Genomic DNA, 25,923 nt, shown 5'->3' on the forward strand with positions numbered 1-25,923 from the left:
AAAACTGCTACCATGACCCAGAGTTGGTGATCAGACTAGCAGTGCTAAATACCAGCATTAGGTGGTCTTCAGTAAGTAGCTGTTGACATCCAGGCTCTGGAACCTTGTTAGGAAGAAATTCCTACATGCACAACATTGTCCAGTTCACAATTTCACCAGGCTGCTGAAGATAGCTTCATTTTTTTCTTGGTGGTGGTAAGAAAGGCCACAAAGCCCTTTTCAAGGGATGCTGAAATGGCCAGCAGGCTGCCCTGGAAATAGTGGACCCTGGTGACAAGGGAGGCAGAGTGTGTGTGGGTATCTTTAAAATTTCAGTTCCTTTCCAAAACTCACCTTGAATTGAATCTCAGATTTATCAGTGCAGCCAACAGCTCCTGAGGAGCAAGATTAGGTAAGAGCCCAAACTGTGGGTAAACCCAGCCTCTAAGGCCTGGCAGCTTTGTAAGGGTGTGCCATGCTGCGTGCATTCGTATAGGCTCATAAATGCCCTGAAAGGTTTATGGCAAAGATAGGCAGGAAAGCGTTTGCAGAGTCTTACCTTGCCCGGTAGGCTCTGTGCCAGGCTGGGGATCTGCCAGGCAGCGCAGACACCATTGCTTAGGACTGCTTGGGATCTAGCTGTACCTTACACTAGATCCAGATGTAGGAGATTTGCTCTGGTTTCATTCTGGAGGAAGGAACAGGGGAGCTGATGATGTACCTCGCCGCTCTGGTCTTCACAACAATTCACAAAGACATCAGGAAAGGGATTTGGTGAAAATAAGAACTTCTTCCTCTTCCCATATTTCTTCACATGAGCTGCCTGACAGTCACAGTGGCTGGTGTCTCCTTTCTTGTACTATCTACATTGAGTTAGGACTATTACTAGTTATTATCAACTTACATGTAAGTATTTGTACCACTTCCAATTTACGAGTGCACGCTGTTGAAAGAAACCCCTTTACTCTCGAGAGGGATACAACCAAGGGAAGGTAAGCAGCTGGAGTACTGCTCCTGTTTCCAGAAGAGAGCCTCATGTTCTTTCTTGTTTATGCAGGATGAGGCAGTAATTGTTAAGAAACCAATCAAACTAAATTTGTTCCCTTGAAAAGATGAATGGTGAGTAATCCTTACTGAGATTTCAGTCTGTGGTTTGAAGGAGCTGTGATGTCGGCATGGGGGCTTAGTGTGGTCGAGGCAGAAGGATTTAGCTGGAAGTGACTAATGTGGGTCTTTGTAGCTATACAAAAAAAGGATTTTGCTAAATAATTGGATCTTGAAAATCTTAAGCTCTGGTGAGAAAGCCTCTGTGTTTTCGTTCTGTGGGGTTCAGCCTGGGGTTCAGTGTAGAAACCAGTCCATCATGAACACCAAACTGAAATGAGCCCTGTGTTAGGAAAACACAAATGTTTCTGTAGGATATAAGTGTCTTTTTACTGCAATGTGCTGTTTTGTTTGGACTTTACTATCTTCAGGACTTGAGCACCAACTTATAAAATGGAATGTGTGGCTCTTGCTTTGTCGTTGGTGCAAGGACTGAGGTGACTGGCACCAGGGCAATTTTAGGTTTATGAAGGCAAGCTTAAGTTTATATATGGCATCTTTATCAGTGGCTCCCAAAGTGCTTTACATGGCGAAACTTGTGTACCCGATCAGTATTTGTATTTCTCCTCCACAGCTACATCAGGTGGGCTGTCAGCATCACTGGGATAAGGTGGTTTCAGTTTCAATCTGTTATTTTACAAAATGCAAAAATACATGGTGGATTGAGTGGAATTAATGGAATCTTCTGCTTTCAGTATGTCTTTTTTTGTACTGAAAAAGAGTGTGTAGTGATGCCAAGTGCTGCATTTAGATACTAATGCTCCTCGTCTGGGCAGAAAGCACAGGCCCAAGCCAGGTCAGGGGATTTTGTATGTTTGCAGTGAGATGCAGCATCAGGTGTCATGCTTCTTTACATAACTGAATTGCTATACATAAGTGAAGGGAACCAGAAATGCTTTTATAACTGGTTCTTGATGGGAAGAAAGGGTCCTGCCAGAGGAACCGCCTGGCTCCAGCTGGGTATGAGCCGTGGTCACTTTGGAGTGCTGTGGCGTGACTTCTTTGCTCCCATGGGATCTGTCAGGGGCACTCCACCGCCACCGCCTTGTGAGTGGCTCAGAATGAAGCATTTTTCCGCAGGAAAACGCTGAGAGCTGCAAGGTAAGGAAGCACCTAATTTTCAATCCCAACTTCTGTGCAGGCTGCCTGTGCAGGCTGGGATGAGGTCTCTTGAGGTCCCCATCTTTTGTGCGTCCGGGTTTTTAGTGCTTTCTTTAAAACAGCAGCTTCTGCAGAAACATGATTGTGTTAAGAATCTTACCTTCTTTTTGGTCATTTTTTAAATTTCCTTCATGGCTGCAAAGGAGAAACTGTTGATTTAAACACTAGAAAGAAATACTGCTGTGAATATTGATACTTCCTGTAAATCTTGTGATTTTTAAATGAGCTCTTCATTTTTGGAGCCAGCTCCTGATTTCTCTTTCTTCTGTTTGCTTATCTAACCCCAGGCTGTGGGGTGGGGAAGTTCTGGTCCTCCTTTTGAAGGCTTAATTTAAAGGTGGACAAGGAAGGTACCTGCTTGCTGGCTTCTGTCCGGAGTAGCTTCTTCAGCTTGGAAAATATTTCAAGTGTGAGACAAAAATCTTTTGCCCCCTGCATCTTTCCATCTTTCCCTCAGGCAGACCCAGCAATAACAAGTGGTGCTCCCTCTCCCCCAAGCCCTGTCTCTGTCCACCCGTGATTCATTAACGAGCTTGTTTGCTTTCGGAATGCTGGAGCTCTGCAGTGGCTGTGATACTTGGGCTCTGGGGCTGCAGACACGCATGCGTTGGGACCAGTTGGTGTCCTCTGGGTTACTGGAGGGTGGGAAAGGTGAGGTTCAGGGCTGAGCTGGAGGAAGCTCAGTCCCATGGAGCTGCGGGAGATGCTGATGTGGAGGGATGGTGCCGAGAGCTGCTGCTAAATGCTGGGGGAGGCTGCAAAAGCGTGATGCACTGTTCGCCACTGGGTTCGGTGAGAAGCTGCCTGCTGTCATTGCCTGGCATCTTGCATGAAGGTGTGTGTGGGTGGGACCTGCAGCAATCCTTACTGCTCTTGCTCCAGCTGCCACAAACCAAGCATTTGAAACTCATCTTGCCAGGAGCCCCAGCTTTCCTAGAGTTGTCCCCAAAGAGAAGCTGTAAACATAGGAGAGGATCTGGACTCTGTGCTCGTGTCACTAGTTGTCTTTTACTGGTTTCAAACTCAAGCAAAAATTCAGATCAAGGATGCCCACCTGGATCCTCACCCTGGACTTTTTTGTCCACACAACAGGCAGGAACAGAGGAGTTGTGCTGGAGCAGCATGTTACAAACCCAGCAGCAAGCAGAAATCCCTTCTGATGAATGCATTGGGAAACACGCAGATAAACCCATCTTGTTACACACGGCAGTGGTAGCTGATTAACTGTTACTTGTAAAAGTCGTGAAAAGAAGTTAAGAAGTCATTATCCTACTGCACAATCTATGCCAGCTCGAGCAAGGTCTGATCAGAGGATTCACAGGTTTAAATCAACACAAAGCAATAATTTATAGATGCATTTACAGTCAAACCTTCACTGTAGTGAAATCGGTCATCGATGAAAGCTTAGTAGCCATGAGTGATGTACTCTGGTCATCCCAAGAAATCCACTGCAGATGTGTATGGACCGTTACGATGCCCCTGTTGAGGAATTTGTAACAGGCAGGTTTCATCCATATGTTTAAAGGTGCTTAATGGAGATGGCAGCACTGGTTCTGGTTGAACACGGGGAAGCTGAGATGCAGGATGGGGGGAAACATCTCCTGTGCGGCAGCTCAGCGGTTGTAAACCATGAAATGAGCCTGGGCTGGGGGCTGCCGGTGTGTGAATGCGGTTTCCCAGTTTCCAGTGGAAGCAGCATCAGGCCCCAGGCAGGGTACAGGTCCCTTTTGTAAGTGTGATACTCCCATTCAGGTGTGATATTGTGATTTTCCCATTTATGTGTGTGATTATTCCCATTTGTGTGATATACCCATTTGTGTGACATTCCCACTTATGAGTGTGATATTCCCATTTATAAATGTGATTTTTTCCATTTGTGAGCGAGTTTCCCACTCGTAAGTGGGAAAATCATGCTTATGAGTGTGATGTTCCCATTTGTGTGATTTTCCCCACTTATGAGTGATTTTTCCCATTTGTGTGACAGTCCCACTTCCGAGTGTGACTTTTCCCATTTATATGCGATTTTCCCGTTTATAAATGTGATTTTTCGCGTTTTTAAGTGTGCCATTCCCACTGACCAGTGTGCCAGTCCCGTTTGCAGGTGCGATGTCCCAGGGCCCGGCGGGGCAGGGGTCCGGGGCTGCCGCTCCCGGGGGGCTTCGGGCACTCCTGCGCGCTCGGCCGCGGAACCAAAGGGCTCCCGCCGGGCCCCGGGCCCCTACCCCACTCCGCCCGGGCCGGCCCGCCCCTCAGAGCAGCGGGCAGCGCCGCCCGGCCCGGCCTTCTCCTCAGAGCGGCGGGCGGGACCCCCTGAGGGGAGCGGGTCCCCCCTCCCCGCGATTGCCCGGAGCCCGCGCAGCCCCGTTCCCGCCTCCCCCGCCGCGCTGAGGCGCCGCTTCCCGCCGCCGCCCGGCCCCTGCCCGCCGGGCTGCCAGGCGCGGGGCGGCACCGGGAGCCACCTGCTGCCCCGGGCGGCGGCGGGGCTGGGGCGGGCGGTCGCTCGCTCTGAGGGGGGGGGCCGGCCCGGGCGGTGCTGCCCGCCGCTCTGAGGGAAAGGGAGGCCGGGCCGGCCCGGGCGGTGCTGCCCGCCGCTCGGAGGGGAGGGGAGGGGAGGCGAGGCCGGCCCGCCGGGCGGTGCTGTCCGCCGCTCTGAGGGGAGGGGAGGGGAGGCCGGCCCGCCGGGCGGTGCTGCCCGCGGCTCTGAGGGGAGGCCGGCCCGCCGGGAGCGCCCTTGGCCCCGCCGCCTCCTTCTGTGAGTAGCTCCGGCGGCGCGCAGGGGGGTGGCGGCCCGGCCGGCTTTGCCTCACTCTTTGTAAATGGTATTTGGCTGCTGGAAGGCTCCGCTGCCGGTGAGGTGGCTGTGAGTAGCCGCTACGGCGGGGTTACTCCGCGTTTCGGTGCGAGGGGTTGCAGGCACCGCGGCACGCGCCGCTGCGCGCCTCACCGGTAACCCCCAGCCTGAAGGGAGCGCCGCGCAGGTGCTCGCCTACGGTTTTCTGCTAAACTTGATTAGTTATTTAATTGGAAACCGTTAGGGTGTGGGGGCTGGAGCCCATCTGGCAACTTGGTGCCCCCCCCCGAGAGAAGTTTGCACCTCTGTGAAGCGATCGGTCTGTGGCCCGCAGCGTCCCCATCGCTCCACATACGCTGGGTCTGGTCCTCACTCCACCCCAGAACTATAAATAAGGTTTTGTTGGGGGGGGGGATTTTTTGAATATTTTTTTTAATTTTTAAAAAATTAATTTTTTAAATTATTTAGTCAGTTTTTGAAATTTTTTGTATTTTTTTTTATGTCTACCGGGCAGCGTACTAGAATGGGCCGGCAGACTAATATTTAACATGAAAAGAGCTGGAAAGCTGGGAGCATTGCGTTCCAGATCTCCGAGTGCATCCAGCACAGAACAAAACCTGCTGCTTTCGTTATTTGGGAACACGCTGAAGCTGCTGACAGGTTTGAACTGTGATTTCTGGTTTTGTGTGGTAATTAATGTGCTTAATGCCCCCAGGAAGGCTTTGCTAAAGGAAGCGTTGTGTCCTGTAAACAAATTTCACTGATGTGGTACATTGTGCTGGATGGAGCGTTGGAGTGGGAGGTTTTGATTTAGTGATTAGAAACCAGGAGACAAAGGCGGTGCGGTCACCGGGGACTTCGTGGCTCTGTGAGAATTATTGTCTTGCTGCGCGGACAGGTACCAGGGCTGTGGATGCCAGGTTCAGACAAGGGCTTGCCAAGAGCTTTGAGCTGTTCTGGTGGAGGATGGGGTGCAAGTGTAAAGTACTGCGCTGCCTACGTGCTTGTCTACAGCGTTCTTGGAAAAGAGGGACGTGCCTCACCGATTCAACAAGTTTGCATATGCAGTACTTGAAGAAATCTTGCGACTGCTTTCATCCTGCTGTTTGCAGAGTGAAAGGAGTTGCACTTCTATACTGCATACAGATTTGTCTATTTTTTTAATACAGAAAAAATTGAAGGATACAAAATTTGCAGAGGTTCTTATAATAGTATCGAGATTTGCATTTTTCTGCTGGTTGAACAGCTTCAATTGCAGGAGATCCAGTCCAGCAGCTGGGTAGCATATTGTACCACATGCTGAGCTGCAAGAGAAGAGCAACGGTCCTAAAACTTCAATCCACAATTGGGAGTAGACTTGGCTCCCTTCTTGGCAGTAATTCATGAAGGTTTCCTGTCCAGCCTTGCCCCTATCTGTCTGCTGCTACTGAAAGCATGACTTTTACTAGTTACACTAAATTCTTTCTCCTACTTATGGCAATAAACAGTGAGCCAGTCAGGATTTAGTGCACAAAGGAGCTGGAGAAGCCTGTGAGCGATACACCGAGTGCCTGCAGCGGTCTCAGATCAGCAGCCTGTGTGCTCACGGGGTGAATCCATCAATGCTGAGCACGCTGTGGGGTGCTGGCAGCTGCCCAGAGCAGCCCCTGCTCCCCAGGGTGGTATCTCACATGCTGCATTCTCATGCCCTTGTGCCAGGCCGGGATCAGCGTTGCTGAAGAGTGGCTGCGTTGGGAGGGGGGGTTTGGTTGGGGCCAGTGAGTGAGCCTTGACCTGGCCTATTGTTGGGTGTGTGGGAGTGGAAAAAAATGTGGCGAGGATGACTGTGCTGCTTGTATTGAGAGTCACAGAAATCAGGAAATGCAGCCGAAACCTATAGTGTTCGTTAGGCTTCTTGCAGGGAGAGATGATACGAGGCATGAATGGGGATCACAGAGGAGGAAAGCAAGAAAAAAAGCTGCTGGGTTGTCTGAGTCATCCAGTTTCCCACTGACATACATAGCTTAATGTTTTCACAACCACCTCCATGGAGCAACAAAGTTAAAACCTAATTCCAGGGGCCCTGGAGTCATGGTGCTTCCTCACCGTTGGCTGCTCGGGGCTGGGTACCAGTCAGGGATCCACCTGCCCAGCTACAGGGTTAATGGTGCGGTTGCATCAGGTGCCAGGCTGGGTGAGAGGGCAGAGGAAAGGGGCTCTGCCTTTATCACATCCATTTGGATGGAGACAGCCCCCTGGACCAAACACACACCTAGATTAATCCCACGTAACATCAGCACTTAACCATTCAGCTGTGGGCTTGGGAAGACAAAGTTTCCAATTCACTTACCAGTCCATAATGGAAGCCTCAAAACCCTTGACCTAGCAAATATATTTATCTTTAGAAAAGAAAAAATTAACAGCCGTCTGCCAGCAAACAGGAGCTGTGTTGACTCACATGCAACCGTTTGTGCTGATAGATGCGAAGGGTCGTTCTCCAGCATGAGAGGCAGCTTGGAGTGTGAAATTCCAGCCTGCTGTGGGTCACAGTGTGAGCTGTGGGTGTTTGCTCTGTCCCGTGAGAATTGCGGTGTAAGGTAAATCCAGGAGTAGCTGTTGTCATCTCTCTGGCTCCGCTGGGTGTAGCAAGGGGTGCTTGAAGGTACATCTGGGATTGCTTTCCTCCTTGGATTTGTTCCTGGCATCAACGTGCCATTGGGCAAGTGACTTGCCCACAGGCCACGAAGGGTTCAGAGAACAGAAGGAACTGGCCAGGGAGGCATGTGATGGTGTCGGAACTGGGAGAAGTGGTTTTCTAGTCTGGGAAGCCAGTCCTAGTTTGGGCAAATCATTCACAAGTTATACTGGACTCCAGCCATGGTTTGGCTTGGCTGAGAAGGAAGGTGGAGAATGGGCTACAGATTTCAGTGCGTTTGGCTTGTGTGTCTCCTTTTTTTTTGATTGTTAGTGTCTTTATGAGTCTTAATTTGCTCCGGGTAACTCCTTTTTCCTTCTCTTGTCACAAGTGACTGATAGTGTTTTAGCAGTTCTTTGTTTTGTAAGGCGAGTTTCCCATATGTCTAGTGAAAGCACAGGACGCTTTTGCTGAGTTTCCCCACTTCTCTTTGGGCTGTGCTCTTCACAAGAGGTCCCTGATACCCGAGTGTATACAATATGGTTATACAAATATATTTTGGTGCTTCTGAAAAACTCATTCTTGTTCTTCATTGTCAGAACCACCATGGAAAGCTGCTTTGCTGCACACGTGTAACTCAGCCAGCCTTTTATAGGGAAGGGATGCAAACTTGCCAGATGTGATAGAAAAACTCCCTGAACTCTGGGAAACTTTGGAATTGGATCCAATTCTAGATCTGCATGCCACAGCAGGAGCCCAGATCTGCCCTGTGCTACTGATCTTAATTAATTTCATGCTGTTCCCCAGCTGGATACGATGCTTTGACATTGTTTTTGCGGTTTCTATCGGTCTTGTTCCAGTAACACAAAACGGGCCGTCGAGTTCCTCTTCTCTGAATTGCCTGTGAGAACAGGCCTGTGTAACATCTGTCGGGTCACACAGATTTCAACACACTTTTTAAAACAGGGCTGGTGCTGGGATGCTGAGCTCTGAGCCCCATTTGGGAAGAAACCTCTTGAACCACTGTGAGAATGTGAGAACGCACTTCTTTCCTACCTACTAGCCGCCTTTCCAGGCTTATTTCACATCTCTGTCAGGGGAAGGTATTTCAGTGTGTTGATTAAATGCCTGTCTGCCTTGCTCTCATCTCTGACTGCGAGGAGGCTATGTCAGATTCGACCTACTCAGCAAGCAACAAGCACATCGCCATCCCCTGCCCTAATTTAAAAAGTGTGTTGAAATCAACCTCTGCTGCCTGGTCTCTTGTAAAAAAGAGTGGTAGAGTCTTTCTGTCCCAAAGGTAGGTGCTGGCTGCGCTGCCTGGCTCAGCATCCGCTGGGCACCAGCTCACAGGGGCAGTGGCTGCACTGTTCAGCGTGTTCCCAGGATTTCCAAGCCCATCTTTGCCCCGCTCTGGCTTCTCTCCCCTGCCATTTCTTCTTTGTCTGTAGCTTCTCCAGGTTCCTGGCTGATGTGTAAGGGCTTCCTGAGTGTTCCTGTTCCGCCTGGTCACGCTGTGAACAAGTGCCAAGCCTGGCTACACGTAATGAGTGGTGACAAGGGTCCTGATGCCTATACCGTGTCCTCGGCTCGGCAGAGGCTTCTGCTTGTAGGACAGCATAGCTGCAGTATCTGCTTTTTTGACATGTTTTGATGAGCAAAGAGAAATGTTTTGTCCCCCAGAGCAGTTCAGCTGGCTGGAGTGGGTGTGTTTCAAAGGTCCAAGATCACACTGAGATGTAGGTTTATCCAGCTGTGTACTAGCAGGGAAACGCTCCTCTGTTTTCTGCTGCTGGTTCGTCTTCGTCTTCCTCGAGCAATGTTTGCCTTGTCTTTTCGGAGGAGCTCTGGAGCTATAGGGAGCATGCAGAAAGCACACCTTGCACTGCAGAGCAGGAGTGCAAATTCAGGCCAATTCAGTCTGGGTTAGATCCCAGAAATCAGGGGACTGACCTGGAAGTAGTGGGACATTCTCTAAGCGATTGTAGTTACATACTCCATTTGTAGTTACATTTATTGAAAATTTTGGCCCTAAATGAGACCAACCTCTTCTGTGCTGTGATTCCTTTTCCATACCACAGTCCCTCAGTTTTTGTTTGGATTTTTTTCTTTCTTCCTTTCTAATTGGGAGCTATGTGGGATCTTCCATTTAATACTGGACTTCCAGACAGATGCCTGTTTCTGACCTTCAAATAACGCTGCAATTCCCATGCTCAGAGTTTCAGTCCTAATCCCCTCTCTCCTGCTTTGGAGTGTTTGTTGGTTGTGCCTGGAGTAAAGCAGGTGCCCTGATGGAAAATCCAGGTGAGAGAGGATTTCTACAACAGGGTAATCTCCTGAACTGCTCCAGCCCTTCAGTAAATAGCAGATCCAGCAAGATACAGAGCCTGATAATAATTTCTGCAAAAACATTGCTGAATCTGCAGTGTTTTTTTTAAACTCTTTTCTCTAGGAAACTGAAAAGCTGTAGGGAGTTTTCCACTGATACTGCAGAAGAGCTGAAATGAGTCCTGCAGTAACAGGCCTTCTCTAGAGCATTACATGTACAGAACAGAGTCGACTTTCTGAAGTAAGAACAGAAACAGACCATTCTCAATGGCAAACTGCTTTTTTTATGGTTTATTTGTGGTCCACATCCACTGAATTTGCCACCAATGCACACTTGGCTGAGACTTCTTTGAGCAGCAGAAACAAATTGTTGGGTAGTGTGATTTGACAGATTCGTGACACGATGCCACTCACTGCTGCCAGGCCCTGATCAAGGGTTCGGCTCAGATCAATTTTCTTGCTTTCCATTTGAGTGCACACGTTGATGGTTTCTAAAATTTGTCAGCTTAAGCCTCATTCACCATCCCCCATGAGCCATTCCTGCCTTGAAATTCATACAGGTGCCTGGAGGCATTTTTCTTCTTTCTGGGTAATATTTAACTGCTAATTACACATCCTTTCCTCCTGCGCCCTCCACCTGAGTGCTCCCAGGAACACGTACGGTGCGTGGGACCTTAATCAGTATTCCAGTGGGTAGAGACACCTTATTGCAAGCAAAGAGTCTGGAGTGGGGTGTCTTTGGGGAGCCCACGTGAGCTTTGGGCTCCGGGGATGCTTTGCACCTGCTGCAACAGTCACCGCTTTTTAAGTGCGTGAGTGCGGGTGGATTTTCTTCACCCATTGCTGTGGTGAGTCTTGTCATCTACCAGACTCTGTTTTTCATTCCCAAATCAGAGGTTAATTATGCTGCCAGGTGCTGGTGCGAGCTGCAGCTCAGAAATAAGTTTCTGCTAATATCTCTGTGCACGGAAGGGGCTTCCAGTGCCTGTCGAGTCCAGATGAGCTGGGAATCAGCCTCGGGCTTTGTTCTATACTATGAATTGGCTGTCCCTTGTGTTGATTTTCCTGGCTGAATGGTGTGCAAATGAGCCGCCTCTAGCACATAAGCAGCATTTTTGGGATGCAGTGATACATCTGTGCCAATCTGCTGTAAAATGTAATGCAGGAGGGCATCCGATCCCTTCCAGAAAGCATGGGGCTTCCTGCACAGGTGATGTATCCCAGATGTGCAGCCATACTCTGAGCTGTTGGATCTGTGCAGCAATGACTGAAATGGAGGATTCCCAGATACCAAGGGATTGAAAACTCTCAGTATCTGCTTGGATGAAGCCTTCTGGTGGAAAAGCACATCTGAGTAAAAAAATGATGTATGGTCTTGACACGGTGCAGAGAACTGTGCAGTCGCTGTGGCCCTGAAGGAGGTACAAATCACTCGTCTGTTGTGCTGCACTGTTAGAAAAGGCTTTTCTGATTGCAGGGGCAAACCGAGGGAGATCGCTTGACACTGTGTGAGCCTTGGAGACCACGTCACGAACCTGGAAATTGGTCTGCTCACTCTGTGCATTGTTCTAAGTCTTGTGACATGGTTCTGTGTTATCAGAAAGTAAGGAATCCTTTCCCCCCAAAAAGACCAAGCAGTGTATTGCACCTTTCCCTCGCTGTTATAATAAGGTGGATGCTGATGACCTCTTATTTGCCAGCTCTTGATTACATCATTTGTAGTTGGTTAATTTAGCATCTCATGTGTGTACAGTCATAAATTAAAAATGTAGAATAAAAGCCTTCTAATAATAATTTTTAAAAAGCTGTCAACAAAACAAAACCCTCTAGCATTCCTTTCAGGAATAAGCTGCAAAATTACTCCCAGCTCTCTCTTGATAGCTGATATATCATCTGTGCATTGCATGTAAATGGCAGTTTTGTTTTAAAATGTTATTCCATTTCCTCTTAAATGAATCACTTCAGACCTAAATAATGAAGTAACTCCGTCTCTGCAAATGTGGCCATTGGACCAAATGATTTCTTGTAGATGTCTTTTAATGAGCCTTACTAAGTAAGCACAGCACACTAAACAGACCATTTTCTTTTGGATTATATATTAGTTTAAAATTTCAGGGTTTTTTAGTGTTTCTGGATGGGAGGGGGTTTTATGCATCCCAAATTCTGTGGGTCTGCCTGGAAACTTAAGTAGTAGAGCATGCCTGGGTCCAGGATGGGAAATCCCAGACAACTCGCCAGAGCTAGTGGGAAGCTCTAGGTGACATATGTGATATCAGTGAAAGAAGGGGAGTTGGGGTGTTTTAAAAAAATAAAAAATCAACAACAGGCATTTCAGCAGTGCAAGCTTTGAGCTGCAGGAACTTTAACAGTGCGGTGGTGACACGGTGGGTTTTTTTCCATTTTAAGTTCAAATCCTGGTTCTGACATGTATTTCACAAGTGTCTCAGCAAGTCTTCTAATCCCTAATCCTAGATCCTGGCGTGTAACTGGTGGGAAAATACCTCTGGCTTGTTTTGCTTCCATATCCTGGCTTGTCTGCATAGAGCGCCCTATGCTGAAGGATCTGGAGTGTTTTAATGATGCAAATGCACTTTGCTGAACATGGTAGAGTTACTGTCGTTCCCATGAATAAGTGCATTCACACAGAGGGAGAGGAGAAATGTGTGTGGCCCAGCACTTTAAGGCAATAAACCATAACTGGGAAATCTGCAGGTCACTGTCTGGTTTAGACATTGCTCCTGGGCAAGTCAACACCAAAGTCTCTCTGGTTTGTATCTCCAGGTATGACTATCGGAATGAGGGCGTTCCTTTCTGGGGACCTGTCTTTACTTCCTTGGTTCTTGTCATCTCTGTGAGCTGAAGGTTTTTTGCCCCTCTTGAGAAATAAGCCATGCAGGCAGAATTACTGTGGGTTATTTTTTTGGTGCTGCTACTGCACAGTAGAATTGCCTGCAGCTGGTGTAACTTTCTCTGTCTTGGCAAGGAATTGAAATGCTTTTAATATGTGTTTTAACAACAGCTCAACCTGGAGAGTTCTTGCCAGAACTTGGGACAAATGCTTGTATAATATATATTGGGACATGTACGAATACACAGCCTCCATACAGAGCAGGGTTGTTTGCCTGAGGCCACGTTTATGCCTTAGCTCCCGCTAGCCAGTTTGAACTTGGGTTTTTTGTTGCTTTTTTCCCCCTTCTTCCCTTTTTAGAGCCTCACAAGGTAAATTCAGGCACATTCAGGTCTCACTGAAGCACACTGTGTTTTTATTACTTTCTGAAAATACAGTTTGCCTCAAACCCTCGGCAATGTTCCCAGTACTTGTGGCTCCTGATGCAGCTGGAAGGTGAGCGCAGGAGCACGTGGCTGCGCTGCCTCGAGGCTGTTTGGATCAAAGATAGTGGTTTGCCAGGTTACAGGGAGCTGAAGCTGAATTTGCAACTCTTTAAATATAAGCCTGTTTCCTTTCTGGGCTGTGCTGTGAATGCTCAATTGATTCCCTGCTGATGGAAAACAGCAGGGAACAATGAAACAGGTAGGTTCAAACCACTCCGCGTTGGAAGCAATTAGACAAGGTAAATTGTTGCAAAGACAGGGAAGGGCAGGCTGCTGGAGTGGAGGCAGAAGCAGAACCAAAACACCCATCGGCTTCCTCTGGGGACTGCTCACAAGCCAGGTCCTTGCTCTCGAGCTCAGTTGCTTTTAGGAAAGGAGAAAAACGGGTAACTTAGAAGGATTAACTTCTCCCTTGGATGGGAGTGAGTTTGCTGCTTAGGCTGATGTGCAAGCTGAGCTGAGCACACATGGTTTGAGCTGAGCCTCAAACAGATGTGGCTTAGCACAAAGCTCCTTTGGAGCGCTGGGAGGGTGGATGTGGATGGTAGCTGAGTCCTCAGCCTCTTCTTTTGCAGGAGATAGGGTGGTGATGGGTCTGTGGTGTGGAATTCTTGCAGGAGAGCAAATCTGAGATTGTCAGCTGTCAGGGCAGCTACCGCTCCTCTGGGATAAAGTCCTTCCTGCCTTATTTAACAGGATCTGGCTGCCTCTTGGCTTCTTCGGTGACAGCCTGGCATTTGTTTATTGGAATTAATGCTGTATACCTCTGATAATTTGCTTCTCCTCGCACAGCTCCAGCACCCTGGTAGTGTTCATGTAAGTTCAGCTCTTGGTGGCCTTTTGATGATGTAAGATGGCTCACACATGGCACTGCGCATTCACATCTGCAACAGGACGTGGGGGAAGAGAATAGCCCAAATTCTAGCCTATTTCTAAATATTCGAGAGAATATTCCTTTTCCTAGCAGCTATCACAGCCAGTATACTGAGAAAGAAAACCAGAAATCAAGCAAACAAGTACTGGGTTTTGTTCTTCCATCCCTTAGTGGGTGTTGTGGTTTAAAACCCAGCTCTGTTGACATTTTTGGGAAGGGAATGAGGTCCTGGAGCAGCAGAGCTGGCACCCAGTGTTCTTCAATAGACCTGGATGAGTAAAGAGGGTAAAATCACCTTTCAGCCTGTGGCTGGCCACAATAGAAGATAAAAATATTATCTGTGCAGCAGTGCAGTTGAAAGGATGAATTAATCCTCCAATTGAGCTCCTGGGTCAAAACTAGTATATATTACTGCTGGAGAAACTAACTGATTTTGTGTCTAAAGCCTGCAACACAGCTTGATGCAAAGACCACCTTTTTCTAGGTGGCAAAGCACTGAACTTGTGTGTCTTCCTAACCAGCACCCGCCTTCCCTAGCAGGGAGTTGGCTCTCAAAGTCCAGCTCTCCTGGAAAAAAACTCAAACCAACCCCTCTGTTCCCCATCGCCCCTCTTCTGTAATTGCCAGGTGCTGCAGGAGCTGCTTGACAGACGAGCTGTGATCCCCATCTCATTGTAAATGAGCACGGCCGTTCAGCTCGGAATTGGACAGTGCAGGGGGAGGCAGGCAGGCTGGATAAAGGGGGGCATTGCTACTACTTGCCAAAACAACCTATACGCTCTATCTGCAAAGATGTTTTAAATGGAAACGTGCCCAAAGCTTAACTTTATGAAAACATTTCCAGCTCCGTCATATGGGGATGCAAAAATAAGCAGCGGTGTGTGCCCCCACTCCCAGTCTCGAGAACTACGGGTGAATTAGTGGCTCTCAAAACCCCAGGCAGGTGTGTGTGCACAGGGGGAAGTGCATGCCATGTGTCATAAAGAAAGAATGTCCTGTGATTGCTGTATCAAAGTCCACTTCTTCTCCTCTGCTCTATAGCTGTTATTGAGCACTCTTGATTTTCCAAATGTTTTTATAAGCAGAGGAGGCTCCAGCCCACAATGCCCCAAAACCAGTAGGTTCCCATGGATTTTGCTGGACTTTGCTGGGTCCTTGAGTCTCGCAGCACCGGCTTGGCCAGGCATAACCCTGCTGATTCATAGGGGAGGAATGGAGCTGGGACTTGCTGTAGGTAAAGCAGAGGACAGGCACCTCTCACCCTGGCCTGAAACACAGACCTTGGACCTCTTTACTTGCTGTACAATGCAGGAAAAAAAATAAAAATTTGATGCATTTGTCAAATTGCATCTTAGATTTTTACACCCTGTTGGAGAAATTAATCGTCGCAAACAGGCGGTTTAGTGACAATAAAAATTCTTTGGTTATAGGTGACTCATGCACAAATAGCTTACTATTACCAAGGTGGTTTGAACCAGATGGAAGTTAGTAATTATGAACATTGCATGGCTTAATATCAAAATATGGAGACTTATTTATTTGGGATTTTTATTTTAATAGCCAGAGGAGGAGAAAAACGGTTCTGTAAATCTGGAATTTGTGCTCTCCTAGTAAGGACCAACAAGGTAAAAGTTGGACGTGGCTTTTTCTGAATTATGTCCGTAGTCAAAATACTTGCTGAGCTTTCCCTAGCCTGCAGTGAGACGGAGAGTCTCTGCAGCCTCTGCTTGTCCGTGGTACAACCTGCATCAACAAGGTTTCAAATGGATGAGTGGGGAAAGGGATGGGGACAGCGCCGTTACTTGAGCTTCGGTGCCTCTCACAGGTTCTTCCGAGGCGTGTGTAAATCCTTTCGCTGTGCTATACAGTAAGGCTGGGCAAACTCTCAACACAAAATATTTCTTTCAGCGTGGAAAGATCTACGACTACAGTTGATGATCGTGTTGCTGAATTAACTTGGCCTGGCTAAACAAAGGAGTCAGTCAGTCAGAGGAGAATGACCCAGTTACAGACTCAAGACAGAGTTATTTTTGTTTTTTAAATTAAAAGAAAAAAAACAGAACCTTTTTAACCTAAGGGGATCGAAGTATTTCATGAATCGACCTTGCAGTTCTGATCCTTCATACCCAGGCAGATACTGACCATGTTCCTTCCTGCTGGTTACTACGCTCTCATATATCTGTCAGTGGAGCCTCCCAAGTACACACATGTGTTGACTCAGCTCCTGGCCTCCCCACCCCGAAACAACGCCTGTCCTGTCAAGAGCAATCAGAGCTGTGTCCTTCTTGCCTCCCAAATCCACAGCCTGCCACTACATGTGTTTTATGTGACGGATGCTACTTTGCGGAAACCTTTAGGAAAGCCTCAATAAGGGGGAAGGGAGGCTGCCTTTCAGATTTCCAGTTCTTTTTATTACCGACTGATTTCTGTCCGCTTAATAATTTTCTGGCTATTGTATGTCTTGCGCTGTGTAAAATTAAAGCCACTAAGAACATGTCACAGATCCACGGTATCCCAGTGGAGTGTAACAGAGTGAGGCTGAGTTCTGCCTGGTTGTACTGGGCAGCATCCAAAATGGGAAACTCAATTCCAGTATCAGGTGTTGAAGAATAATTTAATTTTCAGTGGATAGTTTGAGTGTATTAGCTCTCCGAAGCCAGGAGCTGAAATGGTTTCAGAGGTCTGTTTGAAGTGGTATTCACACCCTTCTCAGACTGAAGGAGTCTTTGAACGCCTAAGGTTACTAGGCACATTTAGAAACCATTTGGAAAATGCTTATAAAATCAGTAAACATGCAGGCTGCTCTTTCTAGCTCCAGTTTTACCCTACCAAAATGCAGGAGCAGGCAGATTTTCAGCTGTCCACTTGGAGGCTTCTCCTCTTCCATAACAGACCTGAGATGACACTGACACGAGCGAGGTGCTGGTCCGAACTCATTGTCAGCTTTCTGTCCCAGTCACACTGCAATCCTTTTCTGTCATGGGGTAGCTGCTGTTTTGTCATGTAACTTTTGGAGCTTCAAGTTAGGGGCTGAAATGGTTTTTCTTCTGTTCTATAAAGGAGTTTTTAAACCTTTCTGTGCTGACTTTTTTTTTTCCTTCCTTAAATGTATTATTGTATCCTGGGTACAGAACTCTTCACATTTATTTGCTCAGTGATCTGAATCTCAGTATGAAATGATAATCTAAAACCCTAAGGCATTTAAAATATATGTTTACCAAAATTGTATAACAGCAATAATATATGGGTAACAATGCATTATTGTGTTTATATCTTATTTTTATCCTATTAATACTGAGCAGCAATTAGTTTAAGGCAAATTGCTGAAGACTATTGTAGCAAAATTTCCATTGAATTCAGCAGGGCCAGATTTTCACCACTGAGGAAATATTAAGAACCCCGGTCCCATGAGACTGCACAAAGTAGGCTAAGAATCTTTAACGAATAGTTGCCTATTATCACTGTCAAATTTTGGCTAATATTTTATGAACTCATTCTTCTTTTTTTTTTTTTCTTCTGTAGCCGAATCAAGATGACGACAGCTGCACCCCTGATCAATAATACTCAGTTCTCAGTAAATGTGACCACAAAGTCTCAAGAACAAATTCTCTATCAAAGTAAGAAAACTAGTGGGATGGTGGCTTTTTTTTTTTTTTAAGTGGACCTTGTACTTAGCAAACTTCAAACAGCACAATAACTTTGTAAATAAGATATTTTTTTTTCCATTACTGTTTCCCTGCTAGGTTCTGGAGCAATAGTTGCTGCCATTGTAGTAGGAGTGATTATTATTTTTACAGTGGTTCTGCTCATATTGAAAACATATAACAGGTACGTGGCCAAGTTCTATACTTCACTAAGGCGGGACAAGATGAACCAAAATTGGTGTGCTGTCATCTAACAGACCATTTCAATATTTGTTGCTGAAAATTTCCAGGAGAATCTAAACTGTAATGTGTTTGAAGCGTCTGAATCTCACCATCAGTGTTCTGTGATTGCTAGGAAGCAAAAAAAGGTTCTTGATGGAGGGTGCTTGCTGGAAGCATAGGAGAGGTCTGCTGTGTGCATCAATGCTGCTGGACAGGAGCTTGATTTCTCACTTTTCAGGGCATTGGGTTAGACTTAATGCTCTAGAAGCACTGACTTGCCATTTAGTATCTTGGGGGTGAAATCCTGGCTTGCACTGGCTTTTAAGTAGCTGTTTGATGTAACCTGCTTCCACGGGAACCTTCCCAATACCACGGGACAGACCACAACATGTGCCAGCTCCGGTGACAATTTCATTTTTATCTTTACAGACGCATGCGAGTGAAGCGGGAGCTGGAACCCAAACCCACCAAAACAGCAGTGCCACCTGCTTTAGGGCAGAAGAGCAGCAGCCTGGCTCAGCACCCTACAGTGACTTTCATACCTGTGGATATCCACATGCAGAATAGGTAACTGGGAGTGTCCTCCCTGTGAGAGAAGGGAGATGGAATTCTTACTTACCTGGACCTGGGACTTCTTGGCAAAGCAATGGCTGCATTTGGAATAGCAATGAGTTATTATTTTGTCTATAGATTGTAATTAATCCTGCTTTCTCTCTTTGGGAGGAAAAATTAAAGGCCTGGACACTGTATGACTGAAATCAACTGGGGAAGGCACACAACTCATCAGAAACACAGTGAGCCTTCTCACAGAGCTCTCTAGGGTATGGAGAGACTGAATAAACCAAGCCCGTTCCTTGGAAGGAAAGATGCCCACTCATCTTCTGTGGAGTTTTTACTTACTCCGAGAGTTTGAGTTTTTTGTGTTCTGCAATGACTGATGATAAACTGGAAGAAAAATTTGGACACAAGAGCTATAACTTGGGTTGAACCTGGTTTTGTTACGATTTACGTGAAACAGGTTTGTGGTCTATTTTATACATGGATAGTACAGGAAGTATCAAAATTGTATTTATCTTTACTGATCTTTCATGTTTCTAATGCCACATATCTATGGTTTAAGATAAAAGAGAAAAAGTTACTTTTTATTTTCAAGTATTTTAAAAACATTTCTATAAACTTGGTAATCTGTCCATTTCCAAATGAACTCAATGTCTTAAGGCTTTTCTCTCTCATGCCAAGAACTGCTTTAGGTTCATTACTGGAGTTGCATTAGAATGTTTCGTCTTACAGAAAATCTGAGAAGTTCTTTAATTGAAAAAGTAAGTGTGGAAAGGCAGTATAAAGCAAGCGGGGCTTTACACAGCTACTATGTCCAACTCACACCCTGAAATGCTTTGTTCTCTAATGCAGACTAGGCTTGAACTATTTTTAGACATTTTTTTAATTATTATTCTAGAAAGTAACTGAAAGCGATGTTGTTTTGCAAATGTGATGATTGTGGGTGTACAGTAATGCAACAAAGAAATTTCCAAAGATATTCACAACCCACTGAGTGCGAACAGACAGTGGCATTGTCAGACATTTAGTGGCTGATAGTCTCAAGCGTGGGTATCAAAGCAGCCCTGAAACACAGCTGACAGGACAGATAGGAAGGATTAGGAAGAAGCTGAGGAGTTAAACCTCGTCCTAAATAGAAGTACGTGAGGCTCTGAGAAACAGCTCTACTTTTTGACACACACATCTTAAATTTTATGGAACCACTCACTTGAATGGCTGGGCAGAACACAGCGGTAATGTAGCAGCCTGGATTTATTTTCTTGTGTGTATCTTGCACTGAAACACTGCCAGTGGTTAGCTCTAGGCTACTGTGGCCGTTACAGAGCTCCGGCCTGTTTGTAGACTACATCTGTTAGTAGGGTATTTTAACTCCTTTTTGGGAGCTGTAGAGAAAGAAGTTATTGTTGTCTAGCTGAGCTGATCACAGAGAGCCTCCAGCTTTGAAGCTTTTTGTCCTGCAGTGGTTCACTTGCGCTTCTTCCCAGTTCTGCCCCACGTTACCACTTGTTACTTTCTTAAATCACACCGGGCCAAAACAAAGCTGACCACTCTCAGAGTAACACAGTGAGGGACTGGGGTGGTAAGTGGACAACATTTCTTTCCAAGATATGAACCCATCTCTTGACCAGGTAATTTTTACTAACTGTGCAGAAAGTAAATTCAATTACATTGCAAATTTTTTTTGTATGAAACTGGAGCACAGTTTGAATTCCAAACTAAATATTAAGACAGCTGTTTGTGAAGTTTCTGAACCTCGTTGTAAATACTTTAGTTGTCCTAGTTTTCTAACTTACTTTTTTTGTGGCAGGAATGACTGATATAATCATTCAGAAGGGACTGCAGATGACAATTTGATTTTTTTCTAAAAACATAAAGGAGTTGGCCTCCTGTTTCTATCTCCAGACAGCTAAGGATGTTTTCTAGGCATGTTCCACTGTATCAAAATCAAGCTCTTTACAAAAGATAAGCCCCATCTTACTGTTATTTTTTAGCATCACCAGCCAGACCTACTTTAAGCAGATTTTACTTTCCATTTACAGAGTTTAAAAACAATGAAGTTCACTTTGCTTCACTGAAGCAGAATAAGCAGTACTACTATAAGCAATTCTAGATTGCTAGAATTACTGTTACTGGCAGGAAAATTACTGCTGTAACCACGCTAGCATTGCTCAATCTGCAAAATTCAAAGCCTGCTGTTTTACCAGTAAATTTTTTCTTATATTGGCACAGCCTGCGAGGCCCCCACAGTCCATTCTGATTCCTGTCAGCAAAATCCAGAGCTTATGCTGACCACGCAAAATCACCTTCTTAAGAAACAAAAATCACTGTATTTCCACCGCGCTGCCACTGTAACACTTGTGTAATTTGCTGTGGATTTAAGAGTTTTCCAGTATCAAGCCCACGCTGCCCTTGTCCTGTAATAGTAGCTTCACTGCTGCTTCAGCCTGCCCTGTCCGGGAACCCCGCTTCCCCGTTCAACCCCCCATCTTTTGGAAAAGCTCCCCATTAGCTGCCTTTGCGTGCAGACTTGCCATCAGGGAAACCTGCTGGTTTAAAAAAAAAATACAAAACTGAGAGCTGATGTTGCAATTTGGTCTGTTAAAGAAATCCTAGACCATGAAAGTCTTTGGAGAGAATAGGCAACATAAGTGTAACTCATTGTGATTCACACAAACTTGTCTGCAAGTTAATACAAAGTTGAACACTTGGTGGCACAGTGCCTCAGAGCGCCTTTTTGCCCAGCAGTGCGATACAACCAACATTTCTACCTTCTTACTTTGGTCTTCGGTCAAGTTTCTCTCTTGACAAAATACCAGTGGGTCTGTATTCTGACAATGCAAACATTCAGTCTGCAGGTCATATAAAGAAACATTGCTAGATTTTTTTTCTAAGGGCGTACTCAATAGTTCATCTGCAGTGGGTCTTGCAAGAATTAGTATTTCTTTTCTTGCTTCTGTAAGTCTTCTAGAATTAACAGCTTCAGCAGGTTGGATCCTTCAGGCTCACAGTTGGCACTTTACTGATGCTAGTACACTAGTAAAATGTTCCTGTTTTTCACTGCGGGGTAAGTCCTGTTCCCCAAAACTTCTGCAAGGCAGCGGTCACCCCTCTGGGTCCGGCACCCAGGTATTTCCGCAGAGCACATAGCTCCATCTAGCGTCCTCCTCCCATCCAACAGCTCGCAACCCATTTCTCAACAGACGAAACCATACAGTAACTCCAAGTGTAGCAGCCAACTTTACTACATTTCAGCACCTACCCGCCCCCCAGCCCAGCTCCTTCCCTCTGCTCCGCGGTGCCGGGACTGTTCGGTAGGCGAGTGAACGCTACCCCAGGTACGGTTGTGCGCAATACAGAGGTACCATCATTGGAGGTCTAAGCAGATAAAACGTAAGAACGTTTTCGGTCTTTTCCCTAAGTCCCATAACCAATTTATTTGCCCAAAAGGCACTTGTAAAACCACGTGTCTTTCACATGACACTTACATGACTGCTGAGAACACAGGAAGCAGCTGTTGTGCTAACTTTATTTGAAGGAACCTAGCGTTTCCTTTTTAAAGGGCATACACATTTCTTTTAGATAAAACGCAGAGCTGTTACTTTGGATAGATCTGTGCTAACCGCAGGCAGCTGTGGCAGCATTTCCACCAGTGATGCGCCACACACGGTTTTGCCTGCACAAGACAAGGCCGTGAGGCAGCAGGGAGGGCCAGGCCGCTCACGACAAGTCGCAGCAGGGTTCCCAAACGCAACCCACCGCCTTTACCGCCCGGGCAGGGCGGAGAACACACACCAGCAGCACTGCAGGGCCGCAGAGCAGAGGCCTGGGCCGGCCCGCAGCCCCTCACAGCAGGGACACCCCCCCCAGGCCCCGGCGCTGCAGGGATCCCGATGTCTCCCGCGGAGCCGCCCGGGCCCAGGGCCCCCCGTTCCGCCGAGGAACGACCGAGCTGAGGCGAAGGGAGGGCGGTCGACCAGGACGCGCCGCGCCCGCCCAGCCGCCTCAGGGAGACAGCGAACCGCCGTTCCCCGCTGCGGCCGCGAGACCACCTGACCCGCGAGCCCCGGAACGTCCCGCCCCGCGCCAACATCTCGCGAGAAGAGGATTCCCCCTCCCCACCCGCGCGCCGGGAAAGGACGTCTAACCACCGCTCCCCCCTCCCGGCGGAACGCCGCGCTTTCTGATTGGCTAGCTTCCGCGCGCGCACCGACCCTCCGCGGCGGCGACCACCAATCGGCAGCCGCCGGGGAGCGTTCGCGGAGCGCGCGGCCCCGCCCCCTCCTCCCCCAGCGCCGCGAGCGTGCGAGGGGGCTTGCGGGCGCGCGGTGCACGCCGGGACGGCAGCGCGCTGCGACCAGGAGGAGGCGGAGGAGGCAAGATGGACGCGGGGTTCTTCCGCGTAAGTGCCGGCCTCAGGGGGGGGCCGGGCGGGCGGGAACGGCGGCGGGGCTCCCCCGGCGGGGGACACTGGGCCGAGCCGGGCTGCTGCAGGCCCCGCAGCCGCGGGCGAAGCCGCTGGGGCCGCCGCTCCCCCGAGGAACGCCGCCGTGCCCCCCCGCCCCCGCCCTGCGCAGGCTCCTGTGAGGAGCCGCCGCGAAGAAAATGGCGGCGGGAAGCAGGCCGGGGCGGCCGGGCCCAGCCGCGAGGCCGCGGCGCCGGGGCGCTGCGGGAGTGGGAGGGGAGCGGCTGCGAGGGGCTCCGCCGCCCCGGGCCCGGGCCCGCAGGAGGAGGTGGCCGCTCCGTGCGCGGCGGGGACACGCGTGGCCGCAGCACGGGGGCTCTGCCGCCGCCCCCAAGGGCCGCGCTCGCCCGGCCCGGCCCCGCAGCCCAGCGCGGCCTGGGGCCGACGTGTCCTGCGCTGGGCCTCGGGGCGGCCGGGCCTCCGGCCCCGCCGCGGGGAGAGAGGAGCCCCGCGTCGGGCCCGCCTGGCCCCGGGCTGTGCCGTGTGAGGAGCCCTGGGGGAGAGGCCGCGGGGCAGGGGGGAGGCGAGCCCGGCCTTGCCATCGAGTGCGCTTTGGGGGCCGCGTTCAAAGCACATAAACAAAATTGCCTTTTTTTTAAAAGAGAGAATTTTTTAAAGTGTGACGTGAAGGTTATTAAGTGTATTCAAACCAAAAAGAAGTTAGGCTTTATTTTTAGGTGGGTATGTGATAATTTCTTTTAATCGTTGAGCTTTTCTTTTCTGTTCTTACAGCTGTGCTATATTTTCTGCAGACTTTTAAGCAGTAACCTACCTAGGGTATATTTCTTCTCAGCTTTTTTTCCCGTTAATTAGGATGAGCTTATTTTTGGGGGTTTCCTTGACAATTTTGAAAACAAATTTAATTTTTCAGGAGTCATTAATTTGTTCAGCTCTATTATTTTCTATTTCTGCAACTAGGATGCTTTTAGAACATGAGGGCACATAATATCTCAATTCAATCTTGTGTTAACGTACCAGCCTGAGAAAAATAATTACAAGTTAAAGGTGCACTTGTTCTGTCTAATGCAATTGTTGACAAGTTTACAAATCAAATAGTTGTAATTGACAGCAGAATTACTGGGACTGAAAACACTGAATTAGAAATCTAATCTTGTTTTAAATGGCCTGTGAAAGGTGACTGTTTAGAGAGGCAGAATCAACATGGCACTGGAACGAGGCTGTAAACGGTGTTCTAATCTCCTTCTAGCCTTGGTTCAGGAGAAAACAGTTCTTGTGGAAATTACAGAAGTGCAGCAGAGCAGTAGTTTGCACTCACCTTACCAAGAAAGCTGCTATTACTAATTGTTCCAGTTCTTTACACTTCTGTAAAGTTGTTAGTGCAAACCATTTTGTCTCTTCCTTGAAATTTTATGTGATAGTGTGCTCTGGGTCTTCGGTTACCTTTGCTGTTTGCCATGTGGTATGAACAGGCTAAGAAAAACTTAACCTTTCCATTTCACTTCTGGGTTGTGAACAAGAGAATTTTGAAAAAGAACATTAAATTCTTGAGTGATCTGACAAATACTGTGTGTGTTGTTAATGTGTAAGCCACGCAGTAGTCTGCAAATACTATCAAGAGTTTTAAACAGACTTCATCCTGGTAAGTGCTTGTGCCACAATCGGTCTTTAGGATTCCTGTGCTTCAGAATAGCGGAAATAGTTTGTTTCCTGTCAGTATCTGATGACTTCGTAGCATGTTACGTTGCTAATTCAAGGTGCTTTCATATCAAATGAAGTAATTAGGTTAACCTGAGAATTGGAGCTTTTTCTTATTTCTTGACTTTTGGTTCCTTAGTAGCTTACGTTATTGCTGGTACTCAACCCTTTATTCTGTGCATAGAAATTGCACATATTCCTGTGTTTTCCATCAGTCAGGTTGGTTTCCTTAATAAGCTTCAGGTGTGAACTGTGGATTTGTTTTAAATTGGTAACAAGTCGTCAGTATCTGGATGCAGTTCTGCTCATACTCTTGTTCATGTGTGGTTCTGTTTACTTCTGTGCAAGTAAATTTTCCAGAACTGGACTTTCAAGCCTTTCAGTTCCAAATGAATTAACCTATAGTTTCTGTTCATGAAAGTGGAACGAGTTGGTGAACTTTAACAGAGCATGATCAATAAAATAGTATTCTTTGTACTCTTGCTGGCTCTGTGTTGGCTGATCTGCTTCAGAGAAATTTACCCAAAGGTTTCATAGATGTCATTGTAACCAAATATGACATTTTTGTTCCTGGACGGAGTAAAAAGAGCTTATTCCTTCTGAGGAGTTTGTGAATTCCAGCATAAGTCCTTTCCATAACAATTTCAGACTACTGTACTTCTAAACTCGTAAGTAGTATGCCAGGGAGATTATATGATTAAGGTGTCGCTGCAGAGCTCAGGGGCCTGCTTACCCCTAAATCTTCAGCAGTAGATGAAAACTATAGTGCTGAAACTGAAAGGCACCAGAAAAGGCTTATTTGCTTACAGAATGGTGTAACTGGTGTGGCTGTGCACTGTCCAGTGCAAGTATGTGGGAAGATAATGCGTGAAGATCATTGAATGTCATACAAACTAAAAATCTTATTTCCTGTGCTTTAGGGAACAAGTGCAGAACAGGACAATCGCTTCAGCAACAAGCAGAAGAAGCTGTTGAAGCAGTTGAAATTTGCAGAATGCTTAGAAAAGAAGGTAAGTTGGTTAGGATGAGATTGGAAGTAAGACACACTAATCAAAGACAGTTTTCAGTGGAGTAATTTGGTATCAGGTGGTACACACAGAAAGGGGAGGAATGCCTTCTCTGTAGGGTATTTGGAATGTCCACTTGTGCATCTAAGATACAGTAATAATATGCATGATCTAGTTATAGCACTAAATA

The 25,923-nt window shown here is 47.2% G+C and overlaps 2 protein-coding genes across 12 annotated transcripts in view; both read left to right on the top strand.

Moving 5' to 3' along the window:
• Positions 1-4,881: 4,881 nt before the first annotated feature.
• Positions 4,882-20,359, top strand: LOC121085336 (non-compact myelin associated protein). 4 transcript variants are annotated; one of them, XM_040587919.1, is made up of 5 exons: positions 4,882-4,996; positions 5,550-5,695; positions 17,707-17,801; positions 17,928-18,012; positions 18,480-20,359. In XM_040587919.1, exons 3-5 carry the CDS (start codon positions 17,717-17,719, stop codon positions 18,619-18,621), a joined length of 312 nt encoding a protein of 103 aa, XP_040443853.1. In that variant the 5' UTR covers positions 4,882-4,996; positions 5,550-5,695; positions 17,707-17,716; the 3' UTR covers positions 18,622-20,359. The 4 variants fall into 4 exon arrangements, with proteins under 4 accessions (XP_040443853.1, XP_040443854.1, XP_040443852.1 ...); XM_040587918.1 differs by having other exon boundaries at positions 4,992-5,104; XM_040587917.1 differs by lacking the exon at positions 4,882-4,996 and adding an exon at positions 5,005-5,093.
• Positions 20,360-22,878: 2,519 nt separating this feature from the next.
• The window catches only part of SRRM1 (serine and arginine repetitive matrix 1), a 19,940-nt gene continuing 16,895 nt past the window's right edge, over positions 22,879-25,923 (top strand). For all 8 annotated transcript variants that reach the window (XM_040587711.1, XM_040587709.1, XM_040587710.1 and 5 more), the window contains exons 1-2: positions 22,879-23,007; positions 25,647-25,736. In XM_040587711.1, the coding sequence (XP_040443645.1) occupies positions 22,987-23,007; positions 25,647-25,736 (111 nt within the window). In that variant the 5' untranslated portion in view covers positions 22,879-22,986. The remainder of the gene's footprint in view (positions 23,008-25,646; positions 25,737-25,923) is intronic.

This window comes from Falco naumanni, chromosome 3 (assembly GCF_017639655.2).
Source record: "Falco naumanni isolate bFalNau1 chromosome 3, bFalNau1.pat, whole genome shotgun sequence".
Classification (NCBI taxonomy): Eukaryota; Metazoa; Chordata; class Aves; order Falconiformes; family Falconidae; genus Falco; species Falco naumanni.

Excerpts from the sequence above, each read along its gene's own strand:
- LOC121085336 (XM_040587919.1), top strand. The coding sequence starts at position 17,717 with ATGACGACAGCTGCACCCCTGATCAATAATACTCAGTTCTCAGTAAAT. Across the intron at positions 17,802-17,927 it reads AGAACAAATTCTCTATCAAA|GTTCTGGAGCAATAGTTGCT; the intron begins GTAAGAAAACTA and ends TTTCCCTGCTAG. Across the intron at positions 18,013-18,479 it reads ATATTGAAAACATATAACAG|ACGCATGCGAGTGAAGCGGG; the intron begins GTACGTGGCCAA and ends TTATCTTTACAG.